At 38.2% G+C, this 22,532-nt stretch overlaps 1 protein-coding gene across 2 annotated transcripts in view; it reads left to right on the top strand.

Annotated features, from left to right (window-relative positions):
• The window catches only part of THSD7B (thrombospondin type 1 domain containing 7B), a 565,817-nt gene that overhangs the window by 423,529 nt on the left and 119,756 nt on the right, over nucleotides 1-22,532 (top strand). For both annotated transcript variants that reach the window (XM_060776084.2, XM_060776085.2), the window contains one exon: nucleotides 1,739-1,917. In XM_060776084.2, coding sequence (XP_060632067.2) covers nucleotides 1,739-1,917 — 179 coding nt within the window. The remainder of the gene's footprint in view (nucleotides 1-1,738; nucleotides 1,918-22,532) is intronic.

Here is a 22,532-nt window from a genome sequence, read left to right as displayed (position 1 = left end):
TTAGACGTTATCTCGGGACTAGCCCGAGAAAATGCTTGAAGGCCATACACCCCTCCCCCCAAGCCCCCAGACCCCTTAGAAAACTAAGAAAAATGTACGTGTTCTCCAGAAGATGCCCCAGCGAATTCTCCCGGTGTGTTGAAATGATGTGCCAGGAGAGTGGCGGGGGAGGTAAAAGGACAATGAACACTGGTAAAAGGACAATGCCCTCCCCTGCAGGCATGTAGCTGGGGGGGGGGGCTTGAGGGGCTTCAGCCCCCCCCCAAAAAAATTCTCATGGTGGCTCGCGAAAAGGCCTTACTGGTGCATTATTTAAACTGTTATGTTTATTCATATCATGATCTGATCACCATACTCAATATATCCCATATGCATGGGAGTATTGGAGTAATGATATAAAAGGTTTGCTAGGCTAGACCCTCTTTCACTCAGACTCAGCCCTCCCCCCAAAAAACTCAGCCCGCCCCGAAACCCCCCCTGAAAAAACTCTGCCCCCCCCCCCGAATCAAAATCCTGGCTACGGGCCTGCTCCCCTGTATCTGAAAATGGTAGGCCAACTGATAAAAAGGAGACTTTGGGCCCATCTACATGGGCACCTAAATCAAAGGCTGGTTCAAAGCATTGCTGCTCTGGTCCTAGATTCTGTCAATGTGTTGACATCTCACTGTTCTTGAATTTCTGCAAGAGTGGAAGTTGAATCCTGACTGTCCAACAGGTCCAAAACTGGTGCAGGCCTGATGGATGGCCATCTTTACCTTTTGCATCATTTGCACTCCACTACTGCCTCCAGTGTCTTTTGCTGAAGTAAGATGCCTTATCACTGGGGTAGCTTGTGAATTTTAATTTTAATTTTTGAAAGGTAATATAAAAGGAAGGCATCCTTTTTGCTTAGTGAAGGTTAAGAGGGAAAAATCAGAAGGGATCATATTCCGATCTTCTGTTATTCATAATGCATAATCAGAAAGTGCATACAAAATCCAAATGGATCATATTCTGTGGGCACTTGGGGGAAAGGAATTGCTGATAAATAATGAAGGGCAGCGACAATGCCCATCTTAAATGGATTTTGAGATGTACATGGCTCTGTTAAAGCATTCAGCTGCAAAGTAACAAACCAAATTAGTCTACATTTTAAATTAGACTATTATGCAGCTTGAGAAAGAGTTGCAATAAAGAGCTGTTATGGAAGAAATTGTTTTAGCTATTAGTCTATTGTCTGCCTGCAGTGCAAAAGGTTGGCAAAATTCAGCAAAAAAAGAGAATGTGAATGATACTAGCAATCTTTGTCTACAAAATTAATTGCCTTGAAGCTTAGATATTCAGACGTGTAATGGTTACGAGTATTTTGCTAATAGAGCCTGATGATAAGAAAAGTTTTATTTGGCCTTGTAATCTGGTTCAATACAAAAGTGAAGAAGGAATATTGCTTCATATCTAGTGTAAATCTCAACTGCAGCCATTTCTATTTTATTTAATAGTACAGCATAAGCAATTTCATTACCTGTGAGGGGTACGGGTTAGCCAACCTTAGATGCAGGGGTCACAGTAGGTGGTGGCCTTCAAATAGAGACTGAGTAGTTGTGAGATCAGGATGAAGTAATGAACCAGAGATGTAAGCAAAGCAGATCAGTGAGAAAGGTAACAAGTGACCCTGTGAGCAGAAGCAGTGCCTATTGTGTTTTATGTTATACAATGTCAACATAATCCCAACAACCTGTTTTTTTACCTTTGATTTTAGGTTACGTTGAACAGCCTTGTATGGTACCGTGTCCATTTGATTGCAAATTAAGTGACTGGTCCAGTTGGGCACCTTGCAGTTCATCTTGTGGAACAGGAGTGAAAATTCGGTCCAGGTGGCTGAAGGAAAAACCTTACAATGGAGGACGTGCTTGCCCCAAACTTGATCCTAAGAATCAGGTGAAGTATATCAAGATAACCATAGAGCAAATGCACAGTGTATCAGTTATACTTGGTGTATTTATTGTTGCTCCTCTTTCTAGCAAATATAGCTTTTCAGCTAGTTGTGCGCTTTCCTTGAACAACATTAATTCCTTGAAAAGACAGATTGGCACAGCTTAACTTTCAGGTGTTTCCTTCTTTATTCTCAGAAATATTCCAGATTCTTCAGGCATTATAAGCATATATAATTTTCCCTGCAGTTTGCAAATTATTCATCATAGCCAATGGAATCAGCAAGAAATTTCTCTAACAAGCAATTTGTGAATAGTGAGATTTGAAACAGTTTGTGAAGATTGATCTTTTAAACCATTTCTTGAGAATTTTTTTCACTAATTCAATTTCACTCTGTTGTAATAAGTTTCTCTTTGACAATTACAAGGTAATTTTCAAGTGTGTGTTCTATTAGACAAAGGCATCAATATAAATGAGAATATTCAAATGGAAAATTAGGAGTATTTTTTTAAATTAATGTTGTAATTTAATGTTATAAAGGAACTTTGCAGTTAATGTAGATGGTAGAATTATGGTTTCATACAATTTAATTTTTAATGCTTTTTGAGGCTATTGAAATGAAAGCAGCAACATTATCCCTTCTTATTCTGGTTCGTTCTTTTTATGTTAATCATTCCATAATCCTGATGATTCTTACCCTGACATGCTTACTTTCAAAGCTCCTTTGATTGCTTTTGATTCTATTGTTCGGGCTGTTCTTAAGTGCAGAAAGTAAAGAAATCTGTACATTGAACAGAGGGGGTGGTTTTAGAAATCCAGATATTTTGAATTCCAACCTCTATAACCCCTTAATAGTGGCCACACAAATTAGAATTATTGTGAGTTGAAAGGTCAGAGGTTTTCTATTGTAGGTAGTTCCAATGTCAAGTGGTCAGGACCCATGAGAAAGATGCTCATACTAATGTATCTCTCTCTGTTAGTGCACTTTCTCCAGAGTTACTATGAAGTACTACAATTGCCAAGCTTCTTCATCTCCACCTCATTCTAGATATGTCTGCTTGGGAAGCAGGAAAGCCAACTAGGAAGTGGGCATCTACTGGTCCATCTTTTCACCACCACTATTGCCTTGGCCAAAATGGGAGGCAGGTGAACAAGTAGGTTGTAATGGTGAAGAGGAAGGCAAAAAAGGTTATTGTCAAAAAGCCCCTGCTGGGTTGTGGGCCTTCAATATATGTTCTAAGGAGAGATGAAAAAAACATTTTAAAATATTTTTAAAATATGTGTGTTTCTCATTATTTCTGATAAGGAAATCCTGGACTGAATCTAAGTGTGGGATGTATTATGTACAAAACTTCAAATATTGATGTTAATTTTGCACTGAAAACCAACAAAAGATTCTGTCTCCAGCATAGAAAATGTGTCTTCTGTTCCAAAACAAATAAACAAACAAACCCATGCATATATTTTGTGCAGAATAAGTAGCCAACTTTAATATTTTCTGCACCAAAAACAGCATTTCCAGTGTACAAAATGATTATTTCTATCTCGTATGCTTTTTTTAAAAAGTATTTTCTAAACTGAGATTAGTCTTCAGTAGCATTATAGTATTCAAAGAATTTTTTTCTTGAAGCAGGAACAAAATTGCTCAGATTACTTTTTGCTTCCTTCCAGTATTAAATTAGCAAAGAATTACATCCTTTGCCCTCACCGCTTTGACTTTGATCCTGCCTCTACCTGCATAATAAGAAAAAGTAGCCTACGGTATTGTCTGTGTCTCTAGACATGAATGTATTTCAATCATGTCTGATTGTGTTCTACATTGGACGCATTTGTAAATTAACATACTTAAAGCAAGATGTGGTTCAAATTGGCTTTTAGCTTTTTAGTCCTTATTCATAGCTGTGCCCTTGCATTTATATAGTGTATTGTATGCTAGGTTATAGAAGAGAATTTCAAGCAAGGGTGACCTTGTTTGTGCAAAACTGCTGCTGTGAATTTCAGCATGACAGTGTTTGTGTAACTCTGGGCCACAGTCTGAAAAAGGAGCAGATAGATTGTGAGCCCTTGACATTTGTTTATACAGACTCTGAAACAGACTAGATATTCCATAAAGGTTTTGGAAGAGACATACATTTGAGGGTCACTTCCACATCTATTGCAGCACAGCAAGTAGGCCAGAAAGCTGTTTGTATTACTAATGATCAGAAAAGGCTATTAGGTTTGCCATTCATTATTGGCCGAAATCAGAAACAAAATATTTGGAACCACAATTTCAATAAGCCCCAGCTATCTTGAACAGTAATGATTACAAGAATCATAGTCCAAAATGTCTGGAAGGCATTAGGTTGCCTGTGCTTGAATACGACATTACTCTTTTCTTATTTTGAAGCAAAAAGCAAGCATATGAAGTTATTGCAGCTTGTTCTAATCAAGCCTATTAGGAAAACCTATTCTACATAAGCCTATTTAGGTCTCCTTGTGGACAGAAAAAGTGGGGGTATAAATAAGCATAATAATGATGACAATGATGGCGATAATAATAGGATTCAAATCTTTTTTACGTAGGTTATTCACAGTCTATGCATTTCCACATCTAGCTTTAGACAAATCTTTTCCCAAAAAAAAAATGCACATTAAAATACATAAACAACAGTATAATAGAAACAGAGCCTTAGGAAATATGATAAAGGAATACTCAATAAGATAAATAATGTCATATCTCAATATTTTCCTTCATGGATTTTGGAGATCATAAACAGGTAAAATGAAATTCGCACCGTAAATAATACACGGATGATAAGCTCCTGAAAAAGATAGTGAGTCACATTATCCATGAACAAACATAGAATATTTATGTGAAAATGTATACATGTTGATCTTTTCAGCTTTCTAATTTCAAAATCATTTTAGTAATAGTTTTTTGAATTAAATTATTACACTTGTTAAGGGATAAGCTGTGGGAAAGAGAGAAACTCAGTTTTGAACATCCACATTAAGACTAATAAGACACATGGAGATTTTTTGTGTCTCATTCACATGATGACTATAGTATTTTCAAAAAATAGCGCCCGGGGGAGGGGGGGGGGGCAAAATCAATACTATGTCAACTCGTTTTGTGCTTCAATCTACTAATGTCTGTTGAATGTCCAGGGTGGTAGAAAGAACTCTTGTCTGTTTGCGAAAAATATGAATGTTGCAATTGGTCACCTTGATTAGCATTAAAAAGCCTTGTAGCTTAAGAGTATTTCATCCAGACATTGATTAAGTCCAAATTAGCCTTGCAATTTTTATAGGATAAAATATAAGCTTTTGCTATTATTGTTACTGTCACTGGTGCTCCTATTGTTATCATAGTTACATATTTGGCATTAAGAGGTAAAAACACTATGAGGGATATTTTTGTAACACTGCAGTACCAGTCAGACATAGGAATAAGACTGATTAGGACCATTTAGGAACTTTGGTTTGATGGGAGCTGACAATGTGAAAGTTCTCAAGAAAAAGTGCTACTTAGTTCCAATTAGAATTTTATATTGTATGTGTGGACCTTGCATCATGTTAAACCTTTAGCATACTTATTATACAGTATATCTTTACTTTTCTGCCTACATCCCTGTCTATATTTCATCTAAAAGATAATGAGAATTGGACATGCATTATAAAACTGAAACCAACATTAAATGCACCTACATGTTCAGTGCAATGGCCACCTTGGGATCAGAGTCAAACTTGAGAGGATATCCCTTACACCAGTTAATTCATTTATGCCTAGAACATATTTGTAATTCATTACCACTCATTGGGTTACCATAAGTCAAAACTCACTTGATGTCCGTTAACAACCACCACAACCACCACCAGTGTAGTGTAGTGGTTTAAGCACTGGATGTCAACTATTGGATACCAGGGTTGGAATACCTGTTCAGTAATAGAAACACACTGAGTGACCTTGAGCATGCCACATTCTCTTTGCCTCAAACAAAAGCAAAGGCAAACTACCCCTGAACAAATCTTGCAAAGAAAACTCCATGATAGCATCTTCAGATCATCATATTGGATGTTGGAAGTGACTTGAAGGCACGCAATAATAACAACAACAATGGCTTGTAAAGGGGGAAGTTCTCTTTGTTAGTTTGAGCTGTCAAGGTCTACTACCCAATAGTTTTGTATTTTAAATATTTGAGCATGCCCCTTATATACACACTTTAGTGTAATCCAGATTTTATGCATGGCAGATATGGTCTCCTCATAAGGTGTCCACAGTAGTTTTGACCATCCTTATTGATGGCCAATGGTATGGTAATACCATGGAGATAGTTCCCATAAAATCCAGAACAATGCTCTGTCCCCTTCCCCTTGAATATATTTTCTAAAGTCATATGCTCAAGTGTCCTTAGTATTTCCTCATTAAAAATATTTGAGTGTAGGAAGTTGATAGTAAGCATATGATATGTCTTTTTTAATAATGAGAAATTAAATATGAGCTCTGGGGAATAACCTCTTGTTTATTCATTTCTATAATTCTGAAGTCTGCAGAAGAATGCATATTTTAACTTGTATATTCTCAGGAGTTACAGATTACTCTACAGTGCATGCCTGCAATAAGATTTTGTTCTAAATAGCAACAGTCATCATTCATCAGCGATCACTTGTGTATGATTGTCTTCCAAGTGAAGTGCCTTGGGTCCATAGGTGACTGTAGAGAGACACCTATTTTTTATCTTGTTCTTCCACAGATACGACATCAATTTTCAGGTGGAAAGCATTCCCAGTCAGAGTTGGCTTGACGCGCCTGTCTTTTGACACATTTCTCCCTTTTGCCCTCCATTTGTGCCTCTTTGAATTTCACAGCACTGTTAGTAATAACTGATCCCCAGTTAGAGTGCTCAAGAGCCAGGGCTTCCCAGTCCTCGGTGTCAATACCAAAGTTTTTAAGGTTGGCTTTAAGCCCATCTTTAAATCTGTTTTCGTGCCCATCAACATTTTGTTTTCCATTCTTGAGTTGAGGGTATAGGGAGACAGTGATCAGGCATTCGGACAAGTTGGCCAGGCCAGCGAAGTTGATGGTGGAGGATCATCACTTCAGTGTTGGTGGTCTTTGCTTCTTCCAGCATGCTGACATTTGTCTGCCTGTCTTCCCAAAAGATTTTGTAGGATTTTTTCGGGACAACACTGATAGAATCATTCTAGAAATTGAGTATGATGTTTGTAGACATTCCATTTTTGCAGGTGTATAGCAGAGTTGGGAGGACAATGGCTTTATAAACCAACAACTTGGTATCCCTATGAATGTATCAAATGGTGTTGTATTTCACTGTCAATGTTGACTTTTGTGGAGAGGTGGCTACCAAGGTAGTGGAAACAGTCAACATTTTACACTATTAAGCTGAATTTCAGCATTGCAGAGGGATTGTCTGGTGTCTGCTGAAAGAGCAATCTGGTTTTCTTGATGTTCAGTGAGAGGACAAGCTTCAGAAGTTTGGTCCCATCTGATGAGCGTAGAGCATGTATGCCATGATTCCTTTGTCCATAGATGACCTTTGTGGTGTTAAAGAATTCCCTTGCATCACGGACATCTGCAAGGAGTTGGATTTTTGAGCCTTTTTGATCCACCAGATGTTTCAGCCTTCAATGAAATCTAAAATGACATATTGAACTAGATAGGAGGATGACCACTTGTAACATCAAGACTAAATAGTTAAGTAGACTGAAAACATAACTTTAAAAAATTATATCTTACTTTCCTTCCAAGATGGAACTCAAGGCAGCTTACAGTATAAGTTCAAATGAAATATTTTAAAAGTGTATAACACAAACATTTTAAATGCATTTAAAACTTTCAAAACAGTTACAAAATTTTCAAAGCATAATAAAGTTAAAAATATAGCACACTCCATCAAAATATCTGTTTCAGCCACCACCAGTTAAAAGCTAAAGGCCTATTTAAATGACACAATTTTGGCAGGCGTTTATACAAGGAATCCAATGCATTTGAGGAAAGTCTCCAACTTTTCCACAGCCTCAGCTGCTATATTCTTTTAAACCTGTATATCTGGTCATTTCTCTGCATTTCTTGGGTTGTATGTGTATACATGAATGCACACACACACACACACACAGCATTGCATCTCTGCCAAAAACATTATTGTAGCCATGGTAGATGAAATTATCTTCTAGAATTTAGTGGACTTCTACCAAGCTAAAAAAAAAAAAAAGCAGAAGGTCAAACTGCTCAAAGGAAAAACAGTGTTGTTACTATTTTATCATGGCCACTGAAATTCAATTAGTTTGGAGCAGTATTTTAAAGAAAAGAGCTTGGCTCCTACCAAATCACTAGTGAACAGAGTGCCATGTTGCTAGACTTTCCTGGCTTGGGTATAATAAATCAGCATGACAATGGCCAACACTGAGAGTGAACTTACTGTAAGGTCTTTATCTAAGGAACAAAGGAGCACAGAAGGATCAACGCTTTCCTTGCCCCTTGGCAACCGGTTTAGTCTTTTCTGTCACACCATCTTAACTTTTCATAAATACACTTGGAATTTTTTTAATTGTATATACCCCATGTACATTATTCATGTTGCTGTACTATCTGGGAATATCACTTATGTCACAATATCACTTGTGACTGAACACCATACTTTCTTCCATAGTTGAGTTATCTAAGTTTAAATATGCAAGTTTTATTCAATCAAATAGTAAAAAATAAATCTGGAGGATTCCTGTTTCTAATTCATTGGGCATATTTCTTGGAGTTGTTTATTCCACAGACACAATTGTATTGATCATGGGTCAAGGAAATGAAACTTGCACACTGAGTCAAGTCAGGTTGAACAAGGTCCATGACCCTCTTTCCCCTCTATAAATACAAGGGTTGGAACTTTAATAGTGGCAACTATTTATTTACATGTAATACAAAAATGATACATGCCACCAAGTTTTACAGTCCTTCAATATAGTCGCCAGCCTTGTGTACAACATGTTTCCAATGATATGGAAGTCATAGGACACCTGTTGCAGTGCCTGTTCTGTTGATAGTTTGAATGGAGCAGTCTACTGCCGCAAGAATCTCTGGAACAATTCTGAAGCAAATGCCACAAAGTGGTTCCTTCATCTTAGGAATTAAGTCAAAGTCTGGGGAGTATGGTGGATGGTACAGCACTGATCGAGCAAATCAGCCACAGTTTACACTGCATGTGGCCGAGCATTGTCATGAAAAATTATAGGGGCATTCTGCAGAAAGTGTCGCCTTTTTTTCTCCAAGCTGGTCTGAGATGCTGTTCCAAAAATGAGCAGTAATATTGCGCATTGACAGTCTGATGTGGGGGAATGATATGCGTTAGGATGACACCATCAGAGTCGTACACGAGAATCACTTTCACATTGCTGGGGCTCTGATAAAATTTTGAACTTTGTGGTGACCCATTCATCTGGCCCAAGTCTTATCCAGCATAATGATACGGCATAAGAAAGCCTCTCCTTCGCGTTCATAGCGCTCCAAGTGGGTATGAGCAGCATCGTATCATAGTCATTTCTGCATTTCCGTCAAATGATGTGGAACTCATTTATTTATTATTATTTATTTAGTATACTTCTACCCCGCCCTTCTCAACCCCCGAGGGGGGATTCAGGGCGGCTTACAAAATTGCACAATTTGATGCCTACACAATAATACAATAAACGTATAAAAACAGCAGTTAAACAGTTATAACAATTAAAACAACAATATATATCACAACCAATAAGCCAATCCCATGCATAGCGTTCGCCAACTCAGAGTCCATACTTCGTTCCACAGTGTCTATTCCTATCCGTCGTCGCAGTCCTTTATTTATCTGCCAGATTGCCCAAACGCCTGGTCCCACATCCATGTTTTTAATTTCCTTCTAAAGGAAAGGAGGGATGTCGCTGATCTAATTTCCCCGGGGAGTGAATTCCATAGGTAAGGGGCCACCACTGAGAAGGCCCTGCTCCTTGTCCCCGCCAACCTCACTTGTGACAGAGGCGGGGCCGAGAGCAGGGCCTCCTCAGAGGATCTTAAACTCCGAGGTGGGACGTAGCAATTTTTCTCATGCCCAGGTCTTCCTTCAGAATGTGGAGCATAGTCATATGCACAAATCCTGTGTTTTGGGCCAGCTCACGAATTGTATGGCGTCGATCACTGTCTACGAGTGCAGCAACAGCATTCACTTCCGCTTCTCTGACACTAGGATGACCTGGCCGATGCATGTCTGCCACATTTTGGCATCCTTTGTTGAAGGCTTTTACCTACCTTGCCACAGTTCTGTAAGGCAATGCAGATTCCCTGCAAACCTCTTGAAGACCTCGATGACACTGTCGTGCTGTATGACCTCTGGCACATTCAGTCTTTATCCTGATTTGTCTGATTACTGGCTAAGCTATATAATAATAGAATATTATTGCTTCCAGCTATGCAAATTAAAGTTTGTCATAAACACAGAACAAGAAAGACAACACCAAGTTTTATCAAACAATACTGTAGGATGGAGATGGACAGCTTTAACCCTCTATATTTTTGGACTATAACTCCCATAAGCCCTAGTGAAAACAGGCTGTAGTGAGGAGTTATTGGAATTGTAGTCAAAAACCTCCAAAGGACCTCAGTTTCTCACCTGTGCTGAAGGGCAAGATGTTTTAGGTTCTGGTAGAATACAGATTAGGTACAGATTACTTACCTATCTGACTTGTTTACATGATTCATCTTGACACTATTTGGATAACCTGTTAACAAGCGTGATGCTGAGTGTTAGCTCAATGATTTGGTGTTAGCTGAATTAACTGTTAATACAATCCTGTTGGATGTTTATTGAGAAGCATGCCCACGTTAGCTCACTCCAGTATAAGTGCATGTAAAGTGTGCATTGTAGGTTGTGCATTTTAATTCATTAGATGCTAGGATTGTGTATCGATTCTGTGCAACTATAATTTCACTTCATTTGCTTATATCAGGGATGTTCAAGTAGTGTTCCCAGCAGTGGGAACAGAAATTGAACATTAAAATAACTTGCAATTAGAAGTATCTTTCTCCCTCAAACTCAACCTACAGATTATTATTTAACATCAGAAACACCCATTTTTAACAGTTGTGGGGGTTTTTTTGGGGGGGGGGTTGCACTTTTTCAAGTCCATGTTGCTCCCAGAAGGTCCTGGTGGCAGAAAATTAGACCCAGGATTTTTTAGTGTGATTGCCCAAGAAGTAGAAGAACCATAAAACCACAGTGACAAACACAGGAGTGCTACTGAGCTTCTGCTATATTATCTATAACAAAGGTCAACATGGTTCTACTTGTTTCATGACCTAATGGCAACAATAGCAGCATATCTGTATCTGCATTCTCTATTCCACCATTTTTCTGGAAATTGAATAAGAAGCTTTGCAACAAATCCTACTTTCTGCTAGTAGAAATTTTGCAACCTTCCTTTCCCACTTCCACCAATTTATATTGTTTTCCAGACCCTCATTTGGAAGGAATTCCAAACTTTCCAGAATTCGTTTTGTGACACATAGAGATGGCTTACCCAAATTTGATATGCAATAACTAACCTCCATAGCAACCTGTCTTAATTGCTCTTTATCTATGTTGGGTCTTGGGAGATAGTTTAATACAATTAAGAAGTTTAAATTATTTTTATTACTATCCTTGGGATCTTGCTCAGTGGTGAGTGGGAACTAATGGGCACAGTTCCTCAGCTCACTGGCTATGAGAATATAATATATTTCTAAGTTGTCAGATGGAGAATCTCATTAAAAGTTTAGAACCCAATCCCAATTACTGCTTAGAGTGGTTGTCAAATGTCACAGCTATGTCTGAGGTGTCAGGGATATTATTTCTCAATAGAGAGAAAGAGACAATTTGGTGGCATAATGGCCAGAAATTCATTGCACATAATAATGTTGAGACCTTTTGCTTCTTTTACCTGTTCTGCATAGTTGGCTTCATGGAATACTTCTATAGGGTTTTGAGTTCATTGAACTTTTTCTCCAGTTAAAGTCATTGAGGGGAAAGTTCTCATTTATTTCTACAACTTTCTTCTGACTGAAATTATGGGGAAAATATGACATGATTTGCTGACTGTCAAGCATAAGACTGTTCTGTGGAGTCATTAGCCCTCATTTGTGATCCAAAAATATTGAAACAAAGGGCCTACTTCTCATCTTGGGATACCCAATCTGTGTTTTGCACAATGCACTCTGCAAATACAGGAGAAAGGGGATGTCTTCTTGGACTGGGCTCCATCTAGATATTGGGTAGCAACCTGACCTTAACCAATTTTTATATGGAGAATGTACACCATAATGTGGGGGTGCTTGTCTGGAGCCCATTGGTTCCTGTCACTCAAGGAGACCAATTAAAGCAATTGGTAAATCCAATTGATTCAGTGGATCTCCTCTAGTAGGGAGTGACAACAGTATTTAAATTTATGACTGTTGAGTCTTTAAATCATAGTCCATAACTCAATCTTAATATACACAGAAAATATGTTATTCCTCAAGATCCAATTGAAGGTTAGTCTTCAGAATGATAAACTATTCAATAAATGTTGGCTCTCTGGACCTCCAACTTGTGGCAACAACCTATCCTAGATTTCCTTAGACCCCTTCTACACTGACATATAATCCAGATTATAAAACAGATAATCCAGATTTTATGTGGCAGTGTAGATGGGGCCTTAGTGAGATTCAAGGTTCCATTGCCTTATTCTTAGGCTTTTTTTTTCTTCGTGTCAGGAATGTCTTGAGAAACTGCAAGGCACTTTTGGTGTGAGACAACTGGCTGAGAGTGTGAAAGTGTGAGAGAATTGGCTTGAGAGTGTGATTTACTCATGGTAACTCACTGATGTTTCCATGGCTGAGTGGGGATTTCAATGCTCAACTATAGCAGTTGTAATTTAGTGCTCAAACCATTACAAAACATTGGTAGATCAAATAAACAAAGAACTCTTAGTCATTCAAACTTAGCCACATATCCTGCCTTTCACAAAAAGGAAGTGTTTGAAAAGACTTAAAGTATTTTAATACATTACAGACAAACTGAAATAAGGATTTGAAATTTGCATGTAAATTAACATTTCCATAACACCTCCATTCTTGGTATACTGCTGAACACTCTTGGGCTCCTTTATAGACAAATATGTCAGAAATGCAGTTGAGAAAATAAAGAGAAATTGAATTCTTATTAACTTGAAAGGATAGAACTGAGTAAGAGAGTATGCCTTGCTTTTTTATTTGTCATTTTCCTACGGAGGCGGGCATACATCAAACATCACATATTATGATATGATTTGTTGCCTAATTAATAAGAATTTACGAGCCTTTAAATCTTGACATATTTATATATTCTAGAAATCAGCTGGTAAGCATTTATCATTGTAATTCAGAATTGCCTTTTGTCTGAATCAGTATTTTGTGTACTATTTATTGGGAACAATCCCTAATAAATCTGACGTGACACATTGTAATTGAAGGTATAACTGTATCAGGGAGGAACAAAATGTGGCCCTGGAACCATATGTGGTCCCAAAAGATGTTGACAGATCCGTCAGCCATCCAGTCTTCCCAGCACCATTTTTGACATTTTAAATTTTTTTTTTCCAAACGTGCATTTTCAATCACTTCTTGTTGTTGCTTGGCATTTTGAGCAGTTCATAGAATCCTAGGAGGATCTCAGAGAAATTGCCCTCTGGGATTGCAAGAATTGCCTGCTCTATTATCAGGCAACAATACCCATCCACAACGTTTTGTGCTAATCTGGATTTTACACTGCCACAAATTTAACACTAAAAAGACAAGTAAGTAAAATCTAAGCAAGGAACCTTTGCATTACAACAAGGCATACAGCACTGTTAATATTTGGAAACCAGTTACTACTCCTGGAAGTCATGGAAGAAAAGTAAGCTGTCTTATAACGACGTGTTTCAGAGCAGAAATATACAAAACAAACACAGGGAGTGGCTATATTTTTGTTTGTTTTGTTGCCACTAGGTCACATCATCAGTAGAGTGTTCGGCAGCATCAAATGTTGGTGGGATGAGAGGGGAAGCTTTGGCCTTTCTGTTCTATATATTCTGTGTAATATATCAGTGATAAGGTTTTCTCCCTTCTGGCTTTGAAGCATCTTTGGAAGATTTGTGGAGTATTTTGAGCATTTTATACCATCGAACCCCTGAGTGTCATAATACATTTGAGATGGACGATACAGCTTTATCTAGAATGGAAATAACACACAAATTAAAGTGGTGTGCAGGATGAGGAAACTCAAAGAAGAAGAAAAAATGTGTTAGTGACGTGAGTATGGTTAGGAGGTGCAACTTTTATGTGACTCATACCACATGATCGAATTGAAGTTAAGCACTTTAAAGCCTTGTTGATTTTATTAGAAGGATGTTAAGCTCATGAATGCTTTGCAGTAGATACCACGAATCTTAAAGAATTAATCTAGGTTGGATCATTTTCTGATTTTCTATGAATTACAAAAACCTTAGCTAGATTGCAGTCTTAAATTGAACTGAAGTTCTATGTAGGTAATGGGTCTAGGAAAACAAATAATGAATAGAGATATTACAGTAGCAAATTGTGCACACCTATATCAGCTCACAAGAGTTGACTATTTGTATGAGCAGAGCAAAATAAGAACACAGTTTGATGTAACTTTTTTTTTACAGAGAACATATTCTCTCTTCATATAAAAGGTGGACTAAATGATTCTGTTAAATATCCCTCCATACATAACTGTTTGCACATACTACCTGTCAAATTCATGAAGCCAGTAGCATTTGTGCCTTTACCACAGAGTTTCAAGACTGACTGACCATTATCTAAGTGGTTTTCCATCACACCCAGGCCATGAGTACAAGGACCAAATAAAACAAACTCACTTTGAATCACTGCAAGCAGTTCATATGACATACAGTCCATTCAGCAGAAGCAATGCTTCCAGGTGTTCATTCAGACAAGAATTACTGCAAGTTACTCCAGAATATCCAGAAAATTTCTTAGTTACCTTGGTATTTTTGACATCAGAACAGTTGGATTGGGCTGATCCAAGGAAATCCCCTGTCCACCCATTAGAAAGACTCACAGTTGTGACAGCCAGAAACAGCTCTTGTCTCTAGTGATCATATGGCACCCTGTTGTGTCTCCACCAAAAATCACATCACCAGCAAGGCTCTGTTAGGGAGCGTCTTTTACCCCATGAGACAATGCCAGTGGGCCCAGGACGATGGGGTACCAGTACCAATGCACTAATGGTCTTAGGGTTTCTATATAACAGAAATTACTTGAAAGTACTCAACAAAATATATATAAAAATCATAACAGCAAACTTGTTTCTATGACATCTTTGTAAAATTAAAGTTGTTAAACTGTACCCTTTTCAGGGATAGCAAAATGAAGCAATACTATCCAAACAAGTCTTTCTTGGACAATACCACTGATGTCAATGTTATTTCCTAGTCAAAAAACATGATAGGAGTCATTTAGAAAACTGACTAATTAAAGGTTTTTCTAATTAAATTTGCCTTCAATGTAATGAAAATATTGATCTGTCAAGTCCAGTATGATTGACACTTCCTGGCAAAGGGTTCAAACAGATTTTCCTCCCACAGAGCTACCTGGGCCCAGATGGTGATTACACAAACTACTGAGCACTGATGTGCATTAAGGGTTTTATTTTGCACATTTTTGTGAGATTTTGTTGTCTAGTTGCTACACTTTAAATCTAGCTTTGAACTGCAGTAAATGGTCAGTCTATATAGGGCTCTGAGGACTGAACCTCGTATATTCCACGTGTTCTACTATTAAATGCAGTTATTATGTATTTTCCTAAAACTGAAAACTAGAAATTGGGCAATACATTAAAACCCTATACCTATTTAATTTTTTGTGTCTCTGCAGCATATATTATTTCTGATCAAGGCATCCTTTTTATTTCACACCAGTAAAGTACCAAATTTCACATTGCTTGGAACACGGTTTGATATATAGAAACCACCTAATAAAATTATGCAGTTGACAGAACTGCAAGTATTGTGCTTGTACTATCTCAGTGAAGCCATGCTCACTGATATCCATGGCCCCTTACCATAGTGCACATTTACACACTTACAAAGGAGAGGTCTATCAAATTTATGCCTATGAGGAAGGACTGCCCCAAAGCAAGGGGAGGGACCATATGATATCATCTCGTGAAGTACTGCCTGATACAACCATTGTATTATGCACGTTGCAAAACTATGTACTAGTTGGGAAAATCTGTATATAGGCAATTATGCATCTATAGTCACATCTCTGTATTCATAGATTCTGTTTCCATGGATTCAACCATCCATGGCCAGAAAGTATTTTTTTCCAAATACTTGATTTTGCCATTTTTATAAGGGATGCTTTACTACACCATTGTGTATAATTGGACTTAGGTACCCACAGATTTTGGTATCCACAAGTCCTGGAGCAACATCCCAGTGATTTACAATAATCCTCTGTACTATAACAAGGTAGGAAAACATGCCATCTGGTGACTGAAGATGGCACTGGAACTTTGAAATCTGTTACTCCTAAGCCGTAGTATGCATGGCATGTTTCAGGTGTCAAACTTCCAATTCCCTTGGAACTATGGCTCGGACAGATAGGCACTATTTTCTCTTAATAATGTAGATAACTGTTAAATACATGTACTAAAAAATCCCTGCAGCATTACAGCAGCCATGGTGTACAAGCTGGGACATGGCTGTTTAGAATGAAGGCCTACTGAGTTCGAGGAATTCCACATAAGTGAAATTTCATATTGCACATATTGTGCACCTAAGGGCTCTTATTATATAATTTGAGGGGACAAATCTTTACTGCAGGATATGTCACTTGCTATTTTAGATGTAGTAATGACTGATAAACCAGCACTGATAGCTGCTTGCGCAGCCGTATATTAGTCTGAAGTGCAATTCAAAAATAATTTCATGTAGTTGTTTATTTGTCCACCCTCCACTAATAGCAGACAGTAAATCTGGTCAGCAAACAAAGGAGGTTTATATAATTTACGCCTAGAGGAAGTAAACATCAGATAGTGGTTACTTCAGGAGTCAGAGGACCAATATGTATTCATTAGAAGGCCTAATGGAAGAATTAGTTATAATTCAGGTCATCTCACTGCGAGAGTCTGTAAACATTGTGTAAGATAAGAGATATTAGTGGGCCTGTCAGTGAGAAGGCAAAGAGAATTGACTTAAAAGACTCTATTGCTTGCCAGTATAAAGAAAATGGGTTTACTAATACATGTGCAGACATTTCAGAAGAATTATCACAGAAGAAAGTGATTGGTGCATTGCAAAGCTTGGAAATCATGCCTTTTGGAGAACAACTCGATACCCATGCCAACTTGGGAATGCTGGGAGATGTAATGCAAAACAGTAACTCTTACAAGCTGGCATGTAAGCACACATCCATGTGCTTGTATGTTGTGTAGACTCAAAGTAAACTGGAGGTTCTAAAGTTTAGATGCTGTAGGATTTCAGTTGCTATCATCCCCAGTGAGCATGTTAGTGGTCAATGAATATGAGGGCAGAAGATGAACAATATCTGAAAGGGTTACAATTGTCCACCCATGTTCTAAGTTATTATCGGTTTCCCAGCCCTTATAGTCTATCTCATTAAACATAAATGTGTTGCATTTCTTTATCAAATCTATAGACCTAATTCAGAAAAAAAAATCAATAGTATTGCAAAAGGCTTTAGATTTTGCACTGAATTAAGTTTGTGCTGGTATGTGTGACCTTTTCACTTATAAACTGCAGTAAAAGGCTTTATATTATGGATGTGTAGACCTGGCTCACTTGTCAATGAATTACCTTCCTCTGGGATTATGCAATATCAGTACCAGCATATACTGCTCCCTTCTATAATGACTTGAGCCAGGCACATCATTACACTGGATATACCATATCTTTTGCTTCTAAACATCCCAAAGCTGATTATATGCACCATTATTAGGAAGACTGTGTTTCATGTTGACTAGACCAGCACAATTTTCTAGGATCGGAATCCAAAAACAGTTTTTTTCCTTCTGTTTTATGTGTCCCAAGTGATAATTGTTTAGTTTACATCTGCACCCAATCTTCTCCAGTGTCAACAGAAATGAGCTTCTCATGGGAAATAACTTAGATTAATGAACTGTGGATTATCCTCCAGGGCAGAGCGCCAGAAAGCAGCAGCTTGGTAAACTTTTTTTTTCTGGCAAAAAGTGTCAGATACCACTAATTAGATTGGCTTCCATTTTCCAACAACTGGAAAGCATGCACAAGGTCTTCTGTATTACTGATCTCCATATAGGGGCTCTTCCAGACAGCATCAAAATGCAGGTCAAATAAGTGAGGCAAAAGATTGTGGGACCTGACAGCAAGTCCAAACATAGACCTGTCAGTCCTGGTAAATGGTCCCCCACTGTCCAGACACTTTTGTTTGTAGCAGATTTTATAAATCAACAGGATGGACGGGAGACATCCAGTGGTAGCTTACTTTCAAAATAATTGACTCTCTGAGATGCACTGGACCTCATATGTACTCATGTGGATATCTAAATGTACACACCAGCAGACTTCTTATTATTCTCTTCACTCTATTGTAAATTCAAGCTCTGTTAATTTCATAAAGATTAGAACAAAGGTATGCTTGCAGAGTGTTCTCATTGTAATTGCTTTCCATTTGGGTTTCCATTTAGCCTCCTGTGTGTCCATGGCTCCATTTATTTACAGCCATGTTTAACGGCCTGTGAAGAAGGGCCCTTGGTCTCCCCTTTCCCCTTGATTTCCTGCTACAAATCATGGAAATTAGGGAAAGAGTTTTCAATGGAGTTGAAAAATATTTAAAATTGTATGTCAGCCAGTGGTGTTGGATGGCATCCACATAACTGGGAGAATGAATGTGCTCCAGGTTTTAGTCCAGACTTTAAAGAAACTACCCAGAGCTAACCCTTTGAATATGTTTGGTATCTTGAGCAATTATTTCAAGGTTCAGACTGAAATCCAGGGAAAATTTATCATCTTTAAACATACCGGTTTGGTATGTTTAAAATGGCCCCCAAAATATTGAGAAACTCTGCTTTAACATTCTGGAATATTAGAATATTTGCTGTCTGGGTTTATTTCACCCTGCATGCTTTATTGTGGGGGACAGAAAACAGTCTTTTCTAAAATACTATAGTATGCATAGAAAATGTTGTTTTCTGCCCAGAAAATATTGTTGTTGGGAGCTTATTCTGTGAAAAGTTCATAATTCTTTTGCATAGAAAACAAAATCTTCTGGACAGGATTTAGCATTTTTAGTGCAAGAACACTTCACAGATTTTGTAGATTTTCTCACAGAGGGAAGAAAATTGCTAACATTTCTCATTACTTTTTCCACAGATTTTTTTTTCAAAAACTATATCATCAATATGGGAACTTCCACTTGTCATCCTTACCATCTAAAGACTTTGAACCTTCTTCCCTCATGAGATCTTAAATTTGAATCTAGAGCCTTCACATGCATTGTAGGATACTGTGTTATGATTTATAGATAGGAAATTCTGTACAGCTTGTGACCCAATGATCTAAATACAGATTACTTGTTAACATTCCACTAAGGCAAGTTCAATTGTTTATGTATTTCCACATGAAGACATTGAATGGGATAGAATACAAGCAAGGTGGGTTGCATTTGACTTGGCTAAGCATATATTACTCAAATTGTTGGTTTCACAGCCCCTCATTTTCTGCTTTAGGGAGTGACAAACTTCATAGTTCTAGGAGTACTTTTCTGGCCCACATGATCCACTATGTTCTGGTCTAATCAGCAGGGCTTCTCCAGAGCCTGCTCTATCTCCAGTCAGACATTTCCAACCCTTAGTTTAGTGTAATATTAGCCTTAGTAGGGCTGACATGGTATTGTGGTTTGAGCATTGAACTGTGATGCTGGAGACCACAGTTCGGATCCCTGCTCAGCCATGGAAGCCCACTGAGTGACCTTGGGCAAGACACACTCAGCCTTACAGCAGGCAAATGCAACCCCACTTACAACTGAGCTTGCCAAGAAAACCCCACAATAGGTTCGCCTTAGGTTCAACCAAATGCCATGCAGAAATCATAACATTTGCCTTACAATGCACTCGGTTGAAGAAATGTCCTAATAAAGAATCAGAAAACAGAATGTGAACTTTAAAACAGTTCATAATTAACTGAAGCCAATTCTCAGCCTTCTAAAACAGTTGTCTTTCTTCTGTCCAAGATGGTTATACTGATGGAAGCATTGATAATGGGAGAGCCAATATTATTCAATCCTGAAAATCACGTTCACTCAGCAATGGTACTTTGGCTTATGCTACTTTGACCATGGGGCCACAATCAATAGGTTGTCTGGATTTAATGATAAACTGTTAAATGAAGCTGCATGGATAACAAAGCCGAGATCTGTACTGATGGTATTAATGGGCATAACAGGTCTCTTGGAAGTGGAATGTCCTTTCAAATTTCTCAGTCCAATATCAGTAAAAATTCTTCCTTTAATTAGCACTTCTAATCTACCTCATATTAAATTCAGTTAATTAAAACTTTCAGTAATTACCTTAGTCACACAAAAACGGTTGGCAATACACAGTCAAGACATAAAGATCAATGTTCCAAAAAGTATACAAATAAACACAATACGGGTCTGATCTTTTTTGAAAGAGAAGGAAGAAAGGAAAAGGAGAGACCATTTTGATAGAGTTGTTTTTCTAATATGTATAATATTTTAATTTTGCGTTTATCGGTATGTTCAGTGCCCTGAGGAAAGCACTGAGCCAAAAAGCATTTCAGCTATTTTAGTTAGGCCCACTGAGAAATTTCTTTTGGTGTCCAGTAATTTGTTTAGGCGGCTCAGATTATTTCTTTTATGATCCTGGTAAAGTTCAGTCTTACTTAAGATGCAGTACAGTGTTGTACTCTTAGGTCTCACTTCTTGTAAAAAGATATCTAGAAAAGAGCTGCATACGCCCTACTGCTTTGTTTTATTAAAAAACTTGGGCACTTGCGACAATCCAGATTATCTGGTGTGAACTGGATTATATGTGTCTACACTGCCATATAATCCAGTTCAAACCAAATAATCTGGATTTTATATGGCAGTGTAGAAGGGGCCTAGAGTTCACAAAGGATGTTATCCCATGTGGGTGGGGAGGGCATTACACTGTGTATATCCATACCATTATGTCCTATTGCATCAGAAAGCAAAACGTAGCATTTCTCAGCTCTCATGAGATGTTGTTCTTTCTTGCTTTTTCTTTCAAAATTATCCATTTCCAGATTTATCACACCAGTGAGTGCAGTTCCCACCCGCTCATTATATATATATATATATATATATATATATATATATATATAGTTGTTGTTCATTCGTTCAGTCGTCTCCGACTCTTCGTGACCTCATGGACCAGCCCACGCCAGAGCTCCCTGTCGGCCGTCACCACCCCCAGCTCCCTCAAGGTCAGTCCAGTCACTTCAAGGATGCCATCCATCCATCTTGCCCTTGGTCGGCCCCTCTTCCTTTTGCCTTCCACTTTCCCCAGCATAATTGTCTTCTCCAGGCTTTGCTGTCTCCTCATGATGTGACCAAAGTACTTCAGCTTTGTCTCTAGTATCTTTCCCTCCAGTGAGCAGTCGGGCTTTATTTCCTGGAGGATGGACTGGTTGGATCTTCTCGCAGTCCAAGGCACTCTCAGAACTTTCCTCCAACACCACAGTTCAAAAGCATCTATCTTCCTTCGCTCAGCCTTCCCTAAGGTCCAGCTCTCACATCCGTAGGTTACTACAGGGAATACCATGGCTTTGACTAGGCGGATCTTTGTTGCCAGTCTGATGTCTCTACTCTTTACTATTTTATCGAGATTGGACATTGCTCTCCTCCCAAGAAGTAAGCGTCTTCTGATTTCCTGGCTACAGTCTGCATCTGCAGTAATCATTGCACCTAGAAATACAAAGTCTGTCACGGCCTCCACGGTTTCTCCCTCTATTTTCCAGTTGTCAATCATTCTTGTTGCCATAATCTTGGTTTTTTTGACGTTTAGCTGCAACCCAGCTTTTGCGCTTTCTTCTTTCACCTTGATTAGAAGGCTCCTCAGCTCCTCCTCGCTTTCGGCCATCAGAGTGGTGTCATCTGCATATCTGAGGTTGTTAATGTTTCTTCCAGCAATTTTCACCCCAGCTTTGCATTCATCCAGCCCCGCACATCGCATGATGTGTTCTGCATACAAGTTAAAAAGGTATATATATATATAGGGGGTACTAGATTTTTACATCTCTATGCAGAGGTCTGATAAATTAAAGCATGGTTTATTCTAACTTTCATATTTAATGATATTCCTCCACAATTCTTGATGGATTTGAAACTTTTGGGAAAAATTATCTTTTCAGATCTCATGCACATTTTGTAAGATCAGCAGTACACTAAAGCAACTAAATGGACCCCAGTTTATGAATTATTATTTATCCCCCCCCCCCACTTGTTTGCAAAGTTTAGTTGGTGAAGACTTTTTTTTTCAAGGCACAGTGTTTTTAAGGCACCAAAGATTGATTTTAAGGTTGCTATCACAATAATA

This window comes from Anolis sagrei, chromosome 1, assembly GCF_037176765.1.
Source record: "Anolis sagrei isolate rAnoSag1 chromosome 1, rAnoSag1.mat, whole genome shotgun sequence".
In the NCBI taxonomy this organism is placed as follows: domain Eukaryota; kingdom Metazoa; phylum Chordata; class Lepidosauria; order Squamata; family Dactyloidae; genus Anolis; species Anolis sagrei.
Note: the sequence above shows the minus strand (reverse complement) of the source record. Positions and strands in the feature narration are given on the sequence as shown.